The sequence below is a fragment of the Mesocricetus auratus genome, unplaced genomic scaffold (assembly GCF_017639785.1).
Source record: "Mesocricetus auratus isolate SY011 unplaced genomic scaffold, BCM_Maur_2.0 Super-Scaffold_100042, whole genome shotgun sequence".
Lineage (NCBI taxonomy): Eukaryota > Metazoa > Chordata > Mammalia > Rodentia > Cricetidae > Mesocricetus > Mesocricetus auratus.
The window spans coordinates 2,052,719-2,067,247 of NW_024429219.1; the positions used below are offsets into that span (position 1 = coordinate 2,052,719).

Here is a 14,529-nt window from a genome sequence, read left to right on the forward strand (position 1 = left end):
GCCACCTATGAATGCCCACCTCAGTCCACAGGCCTGGCCACCCGTTTCTCAGGGGTTGGGGTGGGGGGATCAGAGCAGATTCTTTCTACCCCAGGCCAGACCACACCTCACACCCTAGCAGAGTGTCCCACTCTTCCCAGCAACCATCAGTCCTCAGAAAGACCGTGTCCCAGAGGGCAGCATCCTGTCCTGCAAGGTTGGACTGCTGCCAGGAATAGAAGAGAGATGCTGGCCGGCCTGGCGGGTGCCTGTGCCCTCGCAGCTGCTGAGACGGGGAGGATGCTTTGCATGGCGGGACACGCGGGATGGACACCGAGCTTCCCCGCCGGCAGTGGCAGCCAGCTCCTGGCATGGTTTTGGTTACGGTCTGGCAGTGGCGCCCTCGTGGTTAAAGGAAGTTAGCCCTGCCGCAGGAATGCTGCCCCTGGCCAGGGAGGTAAGGCTGTCTGCCTGCAGGCTTGCGCTCCAAGCTGTGTCAGCAAACCTGAGACTCATCACTAAAGCACTTCGGGAGCCAGGCTGTACCCTGAGGTGCTGCCTGGGATGTGGGGGCACTGTCAACTTTAAGCGGTGCTGTCCGTGGCCCGGTTGGGAGAAATGGTTAATTACTGCCTAGGAACGGGGGCTTGGCACCACTTGGGGACGGCACTGCAAGGCCAGGGATGCGCTGGCAGGCATTTGCCACTTGAGCTGCCTCGGGGCGCTGAGGAGGCTGGACTTCCTTCAAAACAAGCTTGCTTAAAGGCCACAGTGCTCAGGAAACAGATCTCTCTTTCAAGTGAAGCGGAGCCGGGAGAGCACATGGAGGCCCCCCTTCTCCAGGGCAAAGCCAGCCATGCGGAGGCAGTGACCAATCTCCTGGCCACCCACCCCCCCCCCGACATGCGCACCGAGGGGGAAGCTACAGCAATCGCCTACAGGACTGAGGTAAGTCCACCAAAGCTGAGGTCCGCCCCCCCCCAACTCTGCCCCGACCCCTAAGATTGGATGGAAGCCATGCTGACCCCAGGCCTGGCTGGCCTCACCTGAGCCCGGCGTCCAGCGTCCAGCCACTAGCCCTCCCTCCTCCAGAGGCGTCTGGGCGCCCATGCACATGGCCTCAGCTGGCCCCGCATTCCTGGGGGCTCTGTTTACTTGTTCTCACACCACACCAACTGCATCCCTTCAGGACATGTAATGGGAACCAGAAGCCCATCTGGTGGGACCAGGCAGGCACAGAGGGGCACGGTGTCTCAATCTCCCTTCAGGGATGCACCATAAACCAGGAGGTAAGGGTATTTCATCTCCATCTCCGATGTGGTCATGGGCAAAGAAGCTGGGGCGGGCCCATGAATGAGCCCGCCGTGGACTGGCATGGAAGACCTGGAATTCCAGCACAGCTTCACAGCCTCAGAACCACGGCTTTGCTGTCCTTTGCTCCACAGGGCTGCTCAGACTTCACAGATGCTCCCAAGCTGTGCACACCAGGGAGCCAGGCCAGCATCACCCAGCACATCCTTTGTGGATTCCCGGAAAGCTAAGCCAGGCAGATTGTCTTTTCCCTGTGCCAGGGGGGGCTGCACAGCTCCCGGACTGGCCGGGGTCTGCATGCCTGGGCCTCAGGGGCTGGTGGAGATGTCTCCAGGCCCCTCGAACGACCGAGGACACTCGCTCTGGGGACCTCTGCCAGGGCCAGGGCCAGAGGCTGACATCTGATTATGGTTCTCGAAATCAGACACGAGGTCAGACATGAGCAGAGCTGAGTGACCTCTGGAGCAGGGGTCAGGACTGGCCTCCCTGCAGGCCATATGTACTCATAGCAAACCCCCTTCATCCCACACTGGGCAGGGTCTGTGCCCAATCCTTCAGGCCCCAGTAGTCCTGCCCCATGGCCCATCCTGCAATTCCCAAGATCTCACGTGGGTCCCTGACCACTTCCAAATTAAACACAAGTGACTACAGTTGGATGACATTCTATATTAGAGCCTTAATGTTTGTGTGTGTCCCTGTACCCCTCCCCCCAACTCACATGCCGAAGCCCTCTGATATGACACTCTTCAGAGTTTTGTACCTTAATTAAGGTCGAAAGTGGTCACACAGATAGGGCTCTGATCTCATCAAGGACCAGAAAGGCTGGCACCTTGCTCTTGGACTTGTAACTATGTGAAAAACAAAACCCTGTTGCTTGAGCCCATGCAGTGTTTTGTCAGGGCAGCCAGCACAGGATGATTGGCAAATCCAAGAGTTTGGAATTCCAACAGAGCTGGGCTGTGACTCCACTCACAACCAGCAGGAGTCACACTTGCTCAGGGTGGGGTGTGAGGTGCAAAGCTCGGAGGAAGGAATGGACTTTGTGGAGGAAGAAATGATGTTTCCTACAAGACAGAGGGCTACTTTGTGCCAAACTGTACAACACTCTTGGATGTATGATATCCCCCAACAAAGGGCACTAGCCCAGTCTCAAGAGGCAGCACCTGCGCTGCAGAAACAAACTCAGGTCTTAAGCCAAGGCCTCAGGGCTCGCATCAGGAACATGAGTGCCGTGCAGATGACAGCACGTGGGGGTGGGGGATGGGACATGTGGGAACACCAGACCTTGAGCAGAGACCCACTTCCCCTTCTGCCTGGGAGTAGGCAGCTGTAAGACAATGTTTACTAAAAACATGTTTACTAAAAACAATACAATGCCCGGGGCAATACGTTCCTGGAAAAGGCCTACCCACAGAAACCGCCCTGACCTCGACCTTGTCCAAAGACTAACCGCCTCTTCTGCCATGCCCAGATCAGTTTCTGGGGTCAGAGCAGAACCAGCCAGGGGAGAGGAGAGAGCAGAAGCTTCTCTGGTGGGAGCCTTTCTTAGGAAGTTTTCTTGAACCTTTTTGGGGCCTGCTTAAAGTTTTCTTTACATCGTTGAACAAGTCTCTGTGTTGTCAATCCCCGACACCCTCCGCACGTTCTTGGACACAGGCCGCGCAGCAGACGCGACAGGACATGCACACTGGGCCTTGGGGTGGCTCTAGGCTCCAGCCTCCAGCTCATAAACTCATCACTACGGACCCAGTAGAGAGCGAGGTCTACCTACGATCGGCAAGCCAAGCCCATCGGCTGCTTTAGTGCAGCCCCCACACCAGCCTGGTGTCTGAGGCTAGCTGGAGGGTGGTGTCATGGAGTTATAGTTGCTGTCCTCAAGTTGGTGTGGCGTCTGGGTGCTAAGCTCCCACCATGTATGGTTAGCGGCCAGAGCAGTCTGTCCTAGGAAGGTCTTTGACAAGGCAGGGGCAGACGGCAGCACAGAGGGGACTCATCACACCACACATACATACATCATGCATGCATATATGCATGCATAATCATAAATACACACATGCATCAATACATCCATATATACATGCATCCATCATGCATGCATCCATCATTCACACACACACACACACACACACACACATATGCAGGCAACCTCTAGGCTCAAAGTTCACACCTTGTTCACACCACACCCACAACCTTGGGCAGTTTTCTGCTGTCAAGCCTTAGCTCCCAGTTGCATTCTCAAGAGGTACCACAAGAACTGCTGGGCTTCCGTCCATCAGAGCATGTACGAAAGTGTTGGATGGGCTGCTTAGAAGGCAGATATGTCCTGTAAAGAGTACTACTCTGCCACAATTCCAGTATTGGCCTTGTTGACACTGCAACCCACCCAAGGGCAGCAGAACTGGGCCCCTCCAATCATACACACACACACACACACACACACCAAGCCAACACTGCCTTAGTCACCAACTCTGTCCCCTATGGCATGCCATATCCCTGCACGCCCAGCGTGACTGCTTAACCATCCCTGCTGGGCTCTGTGCCCAGCCCAGGATTTGTGCCCTCTTTCCAGGCAGCTCTGGGTCGAGATGAGATACCTGGTATGGGCCACTGAACCTAGTAGGTACCCTTGCTCCATCTCAGCCTGCTCCCCCAACGCCAAGCGGAGGCGGTCCCTGCCTTGTGAAGAGCCCGGGGTGTGATCATGAGACAGGAAGGGATTGACCACAGCGGCTGCTCCCTTCCCGCCTCTCCCACTGGCCTCACTCAGGCCAGGCTTCCTCGGGCTTCTCAAGGATGGGAAGCTGACCCCTTGTACAACTGTAACCCCTGCCAGGTTTTGGAAGGACTGGGAAACATGGGCAGAGCCGCATCTGTGGCTCCATGGGGATGAGTTCTGCAGAAGAGCCTGGCAGTTTGCACATTTGAGCTGCCTGTGGCTTTGGCCCCAGACTCAGGATGCTGCCAGCAGCAACCTCCAGGTCCCAAACAGCATTCCTTGGGGCTTCTCCTCCAGAAAGGAGCCTTGGGGACAGACTGGGGCTTGTAAAGCCCTTTACCGACCTGATGCCTGGGAGGGAAGATTCAGTCAAGGCCACAGATACACAAAGACAGGGCTGAGCAGCCTTCCTCTGGTCATGCAAACACTCACACCCATGTAACGCAGGTGGTGGAGCCACCACAGGTGTGTGCTGGCCACAGAGGCCTCCCCAAGGGTGTCCATCCTGAGCCAATGGGTGTGAGATGAAGAGAGGCCACCTGTGCCACGGGGCTGAGCCAGTGACAACCATAGCCCCTCAGACTGGACCCATTTGTCCTTCAACCCAAAGGACATAGCCATATACAAGGTCGGTGTCCAAGTCATACTGAAAACCACTGGACGGGCACATGCCACTCAGAGCACCACAGCCACAGAGGGGAAGGAGGAGGAGGGTCTCCCCCCCTTGCTGTGTTATGACACCCTGCGGCTATTCCATTCTGGAGCTCTGCAAAATGTCACGGGAAAGTAGGAATGACACTCCCGGACCCTCAGCCAAACCACCACCCTGGGCAGGCCCTACTTTCCATGGCTGGGGAAAGGAGGAACGGGCTATGGCCCAAGCTCAGAAAACTAGAACAGTCTCAGGCCTGAATCTCCCACTCTACCCCCACGTTACCACCTCAGAAATGAGACAGAGGACAGAGCACCCCAGGAGAGGGCAACCCAAGCCATGGGTGGGGCTCTTTTGTTCCTGTCGGAGTGGGTAGCCAGGACAGGGGACAATGTTCTTACTACAGTGGGTTGGTGGCAAAGTCCTGCTTAAAATACCCATTCTGAAGAGCAGGGAGGGAAGGCCCAGTGGTTAAAAAACAGCGGCTGCCCTTGCAGAGGACCTGGATTTGGTTCCCAGCGTCTCCACGGTAGCACACAACCATCTGTTAACTCTGGGTTCAGGGGATCCAACTCCTCCTCTTCCGGACTTGACAGGCACCAGGCACACACATAGTGCACACACACACACACACACACACACACACACACACACACACACACACACACACACATACACACACGTACAGGCAAACAGATACTCATGCACATAAAAATCTAAAAAGAGGGATGGAAACGGAAATCTTTCTGTGTGTTTTGTTACATTTGGGGCAGCGTGTGGGTGAAGCGTGCCTGTAATCATGTATAATCCTGATGCTTGGGAGGTGGAGGCTGGAGGAATTCAATGCCAGCTCTGGCTACACAGTAAATTCAAGCCAGCCTCATCTATGTGAGACCTTGGGAGGAGGGAGGGAGAGAGGGAGGAGGAAGGGGAGGGGGAGAGAGAGGGAGAGAGGAGGGAGAGGGGGAGAGGGAGGGGCAGAGGAAGGGGGAGGGGGAAGGGGGAGGAGGAGAGAGAAGGAGAGAGGAGGAAGGAGGGAAGGGAAGGGGGAGAGGGAAGGGGAGAGGCAGGGGGAGGGGGCAGGGAAGGGGAAGGGGACGGGGAGGGAGTGGGGAGGTGGAGAGGGAGTAAGAGAATGAGAATCAGTGTCAGAACTTATACATTCCCTGGTCTACCTGGCCTTGGAGATGACTATGTGACATGACCATGGCCAGTGTCGGGTCCTCCATAGACCCTAGGACAAAGATCACCACACCCTGACTCCCTCAGGCAACCACCTCAGCCCCATCCAGAGCTGCTCAGCTACCTCCATCCCAGGCCAGCATCTCATGCCAATCAGTCAAGGTGGTTCCCTCAGCAACTGGAAGAAGAGGCATGGGATAGGGCATCAGGGATACCCAGGGACTCCTGAAGGAAGCTCCCAAGAGGTCCTATAATTACTCTGGAACCTTTTCAGGTCCCCACAGGGAAGTCAGCATCTGGTGGTCCCAGGATGACAAACCCAGGGTCATCATAGAAGCTCCCTAGGAATTACAGACACACAAAATCATCTATCACCCACAGCCAGATGGGAACAGAGAGAGACGACTGAAGATGGAGGATGAGTAGGCACCATATCCCCCAGGGAATGCGGGGAAATGTGTCACAGGCATAGCGCAGGAACTGAGATAATGCTCAGGGGTCCCCAGAACACCACCAGACACTTACAGGGAGATCAAGGTGTCTCTAAGGCAGAGTTCACCAGAGACGGGAAGCCACCACGCCTAGAGGAGTCAACGTTGGGGAGTTTTCAGGCCATTATTCTATTGTCCCCAGACACAGCACAGCAGGAAGCTGTGATCTCATGAAACTTCAGTGTAAATCCCTTGTTGAAAGTTGCAGTAAAAAGAGAGTGAGAGCGAGCATGTGCGTGTGCACGCAAGAGAGAGAGAGAGAGAGAGAGAGAGAGAGAGAGAGAGAGAGAGAGAGAGAGAGAGAGAGAGAGAGAGAGGCCATCTGAGGCCACTGCTCCACATACAACCAATGTCCACCAAGTCAGCTGTCAGGTGGGAGGGGTCAGAAGCCCTGAGAACTCACCCGCCACTTAAACAGTGTTGTGGGGACAACCATGGGGGCAATGCAGACCGCCTACAATAAATGTATGTCATGAGTCCATCCCTCTGGGGCCCCACGGGTGCAGAATCTAGCATGCCGACCTCCAGCATAGCAATGGGTGGTGTTGGCACAGGGTAGGGTAGGGTAAAGGGCTATCCCTCCTGGGCTTCCCGAGACCAGCAGCTCAGAGCTCCTCCGAGAAGCACCACTGGCCACTCTGGGTCTAAGAAGCATCTCTGTTCTCTGACTGATAATGGTACAATCCTATCCTGGCGCTATCCTTTCAGGACATCTCGATGGAGACAAAGAGGAGAAACAAGGAAATGAGCGTCCTTGGTCCTGGAGCCAGCAGGGAGCCAGCAGGGAGCCAGCAGCAGGGGGTCACCCTTCACACCAAAACTCCAGTGTCACCCCGCTTTAAGGAGGGGTATCCTGCCTGACAAGGGGGCCAGGAGACTAAAGAGCCCAAGCCACGGGCAGAAGGAGCAACAGGCAGTTGCTGCTGGGCTCTACTCTTGCAGCTACCCCCCCCCGAACACATGGCAACATTCCTGCATCTGCTTCTACTTCTCACTCGGGCAGCTGCCTGGCTCCTGCAGCGGAGCAGCGGACGGAGGCTGGGACATGTGTGTACAGAGTGAAACCTCCCAGGGCTGGCACAGTGCCAGCCATATAGCAGCCAAGACCAGGCTGCTCAGAACTGGCCCAAGCTGTCTGGATCTCCAAAAGTAGAAAGTAGGGGCGCCTTCCCCCAAGAGCAACATAGAAACAGAGGGAGGGAATCAACCCTGTCTCCAGGGTGCACCAGAGGCCTTGCGTTCTCAGGAGCCCACCAAACCCTTCCCCTCATAGTTGAAATGCTACCAATAGCCAGGGCCAGGGGCCTGCTTTCTGGTTGCCCATTACCTCTGTTGTAGCTTGTTCCTTAGGCTTCCAGAGAGGCCCTGTTCTGCAGACCAAGAAATAGTCTCTGTTGACAGGGCCAAGGCTCAGCCTGCCTCCCTACCACCCAAGAGCAACCCCGAGGAGTCCTCCACCCCATGTCTTGGTGGCAGCCCAGCCAGGCCTGGGTCCCTGTTGATTGATCAGTCACCCCCCACCCCTGCAGATGATCTCAATCTCAACAAGACTCAGCATAGTTGCAGAGCAAACACAGGCTGGGGACACAGGGACTGGGGTGAGCAGAGACCTTGGATGCACTTTTTTTTTTTTTCCCATCTGAACCTCAGCCTCCTTACCTGAGAGGCGGGAAGCAGTACCACCCCTGTAGGGTGTGTTCAGGACTCCCAGGCAGCTGTGCTCCATGAGAGGGAGCAGCATAACCCAATGCTAGCCTACTCAGGCCTCCCTTGGTCCCTTTTCCCAGGCCTGAGTATGTTTCTGGAAGGTGAAGTTCATCAGAGGCTCAGAGCCCCAGGCAGGTGACACTTACCTAGGCAGGTCCTACCATCCGTGTGGAGCCGGAAGCCGGGTTTGCACTCGCAGAGGTAAGAGCCAGGGGTATTCACACACCTATGCTGGCAACCACCATTGTGCGCACGACACTCGTCCACATCTAGGTAGAGAGAGTGGAGTTACCGGCTCGGCACACACCAGGCCGGGCCCGTTGCACCGAACGGATGGAAGCATAAACTCGAGATCTCGTCAGACCGCATCTGTTTCCATCACAACCCCAGACAGAGGCAGTGCCCATCCTCCATGGCTGGCATGCCCATCCTCCATGGCTGGCATGCCCTGCTGGGGAGAGCTATTCATCACGGGCCACTGGCTTCTTCATTATCAGGTACATGCAACCCCAAGGGTTAGGACCAGCCCAGGGATCCAGAAGGAGACAATGAGGGCTTGAGGGGAGCTCCAGGGTGGTGGAGGATGGACTCAAACCATGGACACTGGTGCCTCTCTCTCTCTCTCTCTCTCTCTCTCTCTCTCTCTCTCTCTCTCTCTCTCTCTCTCTCTGTCCACACAGCAGCCTCCTTTCGGTTTCTCAGTGCTTCCTAAGACCTGTCTCTGCTGGGAGTGTGACCCTCATTCTACGATGATGCTCCTTCCAGGAGTGTTGCCGGGAACTTAGACGGTGAGTGTCGCCAGGTACCTCCAGGGCAGCAACGGGAGGATGTGGCGGAGAGAGCCAACCGGCTGGCTAGAAAGGGGCTCGCCTGGAGCCACCAGAGGGTGGCCCTGCTCCGTGTACCTGCCACAAGAGGCAGGAAATAAGGCCACGAGCCCCTGCTTCTGTTCCGCAAAGCCACCGGTCACATGAGTCCTCGGCTTGAAAACAAAGGCCTGACGGCACTGACGTGGACCCAAAAAACGCTTTGAGAGACAGAAAAGCCAGGGCATGATTAGGGTGACTCTATAGGGTGACAACATCCATCTCATGGGGCCAACAGAGGAGTGGCTCCTGAGCTCAAATCCCTGGAAGGTCACGGAAGCCTCACACAGCTCGGCTGAGGTACATGCCGGGGACTTTCTCAGCCAGTCGGTCTGTAAAAACCCTGTCTAGACAGTGTGGGCATTCCTGGGCACCACCCCTGGCCCCCAACAGCGCGGGTACAGTGAATAGGCTATCAGAGCGATGGACTCTGAGCCACCTCGGCAGGGGGCTCTCAATCCTCCCGGGCCAGTCCAAGGGAAGCGGTGAGTCTGCACACGGCTGCATGCTTCTCCAAAAGCCCAGCAGCCCTGCTGACCACAAAGGCTCTCAAGCAGAAGGCAGCCTGTGAAGGACTCCCGGGCACAAGGCAGCTGTTTCTCAACTCGACCCTTCTGCTAGCTCTCCGTACACAGGTGTGGAGGCACGGGTCTCCGTGATCTCACATACCTGCCCACCCTCCACAGTCCTTTCAGACAGGGACCGTCACTCTAGCCTCCTTCTGTGTGCAACCAACTCCCTGCAAGGGTCCCAGATCACTCCCGTGACACGTCTCCCAGGCAGGGGCAGGGCCTTTATCACCGTCCCAAGTGCCTCTCAGGAGGGACAGGCATCATGACTCCAGCTTCAATCCCTTCCCATCCTGGAAATGGAGGGCCTGCTACTGCGGGAGTTTATAATGGAGCATGGGCTAGAGCTCAGTAGCGCCCCCTGTGGCTCTCAGCAGTCCCAGCACCGTCATTCTCTAGAGCCAGCATCTGGACACAGCAGGCCCATCCCAGGGTGAAGGATCTGCCCCAACACACCGCCCTCCCTCCCCTCCTCCCCCTCTCCCCCGGCAGCCCTGACAGCCAGGCCTCTTCTGAACCGAGACAACCCCGTTTCACAGAAACAGCTGACATTCTGAAAAGCAGGGCAGGACCCTGGGACCCTGCTTGCTTCATCCCAAGGTGGGCCACAAGGAGGCAGCATGGAGCTGTTCTCAAACAGCTTGGAGGACCTCTGTAGGTGCTGAGCCTACAAGCAGAGCCTTTGGAGGACCCAAAGGAGCCACAGAGGCTCGGCAGTCCTCAAAGTTAGCGCGACAGGCTAGATAACGTCCCTAAAGGTGCTCGCACCCTCATCCCCGTGACAAAGTGAGAACCCAAGACAGGATCAAGCAAAGGACAAAACACAGGGCCACCACAAAGCCTTATGGGGCAACGGGAGAGTCAGAGAGGGCAAGCTGGGGTGGGGGTGGGGGTGGGGGGGCTAAGGCCCTGTCGCTTCAACACCGTGAAGTCCAGGCCTCTGTGCGCTGGGAGGGAGAGGACCCAGGTTCTCCCAGGCTTGCTCCATGCTTACATCTCAACCCTAGCCATGGCCATCATGTAATTTAGTCGGGCTCTGTTGTTGTTTGACATAGGGTCTCCTATAGCCAAGGCCAGCCTCAAACTCACGGTGTAGCCAAGGACAGCCCTGAGCTTCTACCTCCTGAGCACTGGGATCATGGACACAGTCTGCTACATCTAGTTTTTAACACAGTGCTGGGAATGGGCTCCTTGATGTTGCGCACGTCGGGAAAACACTCTACCAACTGAGTTACAGGCCTGGTCTGTGTCTGCATTGTGTTAGGGCACCGGGTGGAGATTGATCTATGAGAGTGGTCATGAGAAAAACAAAAACAAAAACAACAACAACAAAAAGCCAGAATACAGACAGATCTGTTGTGTGACTCAGGTCACGTGAGCTGCTGCTCCACGAACCCATAGTTCCCAGCCTGGTCTCCTGACCCTGCAGCACCTGCGCGGGGGTGGGGGGGAGGGGGACCCACATGGCCAGGCTCACAAGAGCTACCCGTGTCCTGGCATGCTCAGAGGCTACGCTCACTGGAATTTCTCATCCCACGGGCCCGCACCCCAGGACCGTGCTACACTTCCCACACAGAGACAGAGCGGCTGGAGTCACACTGAACCTGCAGTGGGGGCCACCCCGAGATGCTCCCAGGAGCAGGGTCAGCTGGGATGCAGCAGCTGCAGCACAGGCAACCCTCCTGCTGACCCGGGGAGAACTGAAGCAGAGATACACGCCAAGATGACCTGGAACCCGCTTGTTCCAGGGGGCTATGTCTGATAACAGGCAAACCCACTGGGCACTGAATCCCCAAGAGTACCAGGGCAGAGCCATCCAGCCGGGGGGAACTGGGAAAATCGTTTTAAGTAGTTCTGCCCCCATCTGCTGTGACCAGTGACTGGGGACTTGGCAGTCTCATGACAGGTCAGCACCACATGGTAACATCACCGTGCCAACCTAAGCTGGGTCAGCCTGCGAGTACCTGCTAAGCTGAGGCTGGCGGTGCCATCAGGAGAGACCAGCGGCCCCGATCCGTAACCCACCCCACCAGCTCCTGGCCCAACAACAGGCAAGGGAGTAGCCAGCCACCAAATGTTGCCTCAGCGGAAACCACCTCAGAGTTTTTCTCAAGCGTCACCATGGCTTCCAGGAAACACGGAGACCTCTGGGCCCTTGACAGCAAGCCCACTCTGCCAGGCACCAAGTGAGACTCTCCTGTTGCCACACGCAAGACACCAGGCTCTCAGTCTTGAAAGTCATGCTCCACTATCCTCTCTCCTCCCGCTGACCCCTCAATCCCCCCCCCCCCCGTAAAAGTCTCAGAGCATGCACTGTGCTCTAAGTTCTCCAAAGCCTGGGCATGCCCAGCTGAGACCTTCTGGTGCTACACAGGCTCTCAAATGCCACTTACAAGGCAGTGACGGGCCAGCCTGGCCTGGGACGAAGCCACTGAGTGAGGGGTCTGCTTGGAGTTGGGGGCTTTGGGGACCCTTGGAGTTGAGTAACACAGTAGAGGAGGCGGCTTCTGATTACCAGGTGTGGAAGAGTGGGACTCACCCCAGGGACACCCCAAGTCTGAGTGGGACTCACCCTAGGGACACCCCAAGTCTGGGAGGGCTTGATTGGGAGCGCCAGCGGCCCTTGCCTCCCCCCTGCGGTGTGGGTGATGAGTCACTTGGGAGCTGACCGCACCACAGACTCTGGTCACATTCCTGAGGGTGCCCAGTTCCAAGCTCTGTTTAGCCAAATGGAGTGGATGGAGGCTGGCTCAGAAGCACCCATCCCAGCTTCCAGGGTGAACTAGAGTAAGAGGATCTAATCCCCATGGTGACCTTGCCTCAAGCCCAGAGCCTCTAAGTGACCCTGCTGGCTGGAACTGAGAGGCCCATGAGCCAAAATGATAACACCAGCCATACTCACACAGGCAACCCCAAGAGGTCCCTAAGCACCTCCCTGACCCCCAGAGTGGCTGATACAGAGGGGCGGAGGGACACGGGAAGCTTAGCACAAGAAGCAAGGAAGGTTCCCCTCCTCCAATCAAGTGACCTCCCTGCTGTTACAGGATGGGAAGGTCTGATTGCTCAGGACACACGCGGGTCCCGTCTCAGCAGTAGTGACCATCTGTTGGGCCCTTCCAGTTCTGGCTCCCCAGCCCCCCTTCCTCCCCATGCTCAAAGCCTGGCATAAACTTTGAAAAAAGAAATAGGGGGCAGACAGCACGGTGGTTAGGATCACTTGCTTTCTCTCATCCAGAGGATCTGATTCCCTGATTCCCAGAATCCACACAGGGCACACACCTGTCTGTAACTCCAGATCCAGGGGATCCGACACCCCCTTCTGGCCTCTGGGGTCACTGCAGGCACACACAGTATGCATACATACATACATGCAGACAAAATGCCCGTGCACATCAAACAAAAATAAACAAAAAGAGAGAGAGAGAGAAACAAAGAGAGCGTGCTAGGGAGGGCCATCCTGATCCCACCCACCCCTGTTCCTGGGGTGCCCACCTGGCCTCTGGTCACCGGTGCTCACTGGGTAGCCAGCCTGGCTCAGGTGGCATGGGTAGCAGTTCCTCCACAGATAGCGGTAGTGAGTGCTGGCAACACCCACCACCAGGCTGCCCAGGAGCCCAAGGCACCAGAGCACAGCCAGCCCTCCCCAGCCCCGGGATGCCTCCATGCCGGGTCTGTGGAGCGGTGGGCGTCCTGGGGCTCAGGAGTCTTGTTCAGGGCTCACAGATCAGGGCTCCAGCTCCAGTGCACACCCAGCCCAGACACAGACAGTCGGATGCACTCCAGCTCCTCCGAGGCACTGGGGCTGTGTGCCGGCCAGGAGCAGCTCTGCGTCTGGCATGTCACGCCCCTTTGCCTTTATGGTCTCAACTTTCCCTCCACCCCTTGCAGGTAAAGGCCAAATCCTCAGACTCCAGAGGGAGCCCGCCCCACTCCTAGCCCCGCCCAACCTCCCCCAAGGGGGCCAAACTGGTCCCAGCCAACAGCACACCCCATGCATTCCTGCCGGCGCACTCGCAATCAAACCATGGTCCAGAGACACAAACCCACACAAAACCGCAGGCGCACACACATACACACACACACACACACACACACACACACACACACACACACACACACAGGCCCGCCGTACAAAGGCACACACAAGACGCACGCAGACGTGCAACTTCACACAGAGATGGGCACACAAGCTTGCACAGGCTACAGTCGCCGCATCCTGGCCGACACAGAAGAGAAACCAAAGCAGAGAGTGAAGCCACCCTGGCAAGGCTGGGAGACCCTGCAGAGGCGGCTTGGTGGGGAGTGAGAGGAGGCGGGGCTGCGTGAGGCCACAGTACAAAGCCCTGTGTCCCAGTCTATCCCACCCTTCACTGAACTCTGTGAAAGCAGCCTGGATAGGGTCCCCACATCCCTCAGCAGGAGGAGAGTGCTAGTGAGTAGAGCAGACAAGCTAAAAGGGGCAGCCCCTCGCACAGGCGTGGGTCTGCAGGAGATGCCCCCTCTGAGTCCCAGAAGACACACATTCAGGCTCTTAACTAGCTGCCCTGCAACCAACCTCACACGGAGAACCAGGTCTGGGATTCCAGCTTGGGTGGGAGATTGCTTCCTGAGCCTGAACCTGAACTTTTTTCTGATATACCCTCTCAATCACAGACCCCCTCTCTCTCCCCAGGGCCTGAATGAAGATGGAGAAAAACTGTGCCTAGCAAGGTGGGAATGCTTGACAAGATAGGGGGCTTGGTGATCAGGTGATTCCCTGCTGGGAAGGAACTCTAGATTTAGGCTGAGTCCCTGAGCCAGGGTGGGACGGCAGGACACCTGTCCGTGCCTGCTTCCAGGAAGCCACTGACAGCAACCCACAAGGGAGGCCATTGCCTTGACATCCTAACAGCAAAATCTGCTCTCCTGGATGTGACCAGTGTCTCCTCTGAAGACTCCAAATAGGCACTGAGCTCACGGTGACATTAGCCACAGCTGCCAGGAACGAAGAGGGTTCATGCTCCCTGGGTCACCAGACAATAGACCGGAAAGGTCTGCGACCCACAGTCTGGCCCAC

General features: G+C 56.8%; 1 protein-coding gene and 1 long non-coding RNA gene across 5 annotated transcripts in view; one reads left to right on the top strand and one right to left on the bottom strand.

Moving 5' to 3' along the window:
- Window positions 1–14,529, bottom strand: part of Megf6 (multiple EGF like domains 6) — a 103,349-nt gene that overhangs the window by 24,228 nt on the left and 64,592 nt on the right. For 3 of the 4 annotated variants that reach the window (XR_002384812.2, XM_040734927.1, XM_005079372.4), the window contains exon 5: window positions 8,185–8,307. Coding sequence is in view for 3 of the 4 variants with exons in the window: in XM_040734927.1 (XP_040590861.1) it covers window positions 8,185–8,307 (123 nt within the window). In the remaining variant the exon portion in view is untranslated. Of the gene's footprint in view, window positions 1–8,184; window positions 8,308–12,965; window positions 13,294–14,529 lie in introns of those variants that run through there. The other variant, XM_021232520.2, reaches the window with a different exon arrangement.
- Window positions 447–1,956, top strand: LOC110342672. The gene is made up of 3 exons (XR_002384813.2): window positions 447–927; window positions 1,169–1,268; window positions 1,425–1,956. It is a non-coding gene; the product is annotated as an uncharacterized LOC110342672 (long non-coding RNA).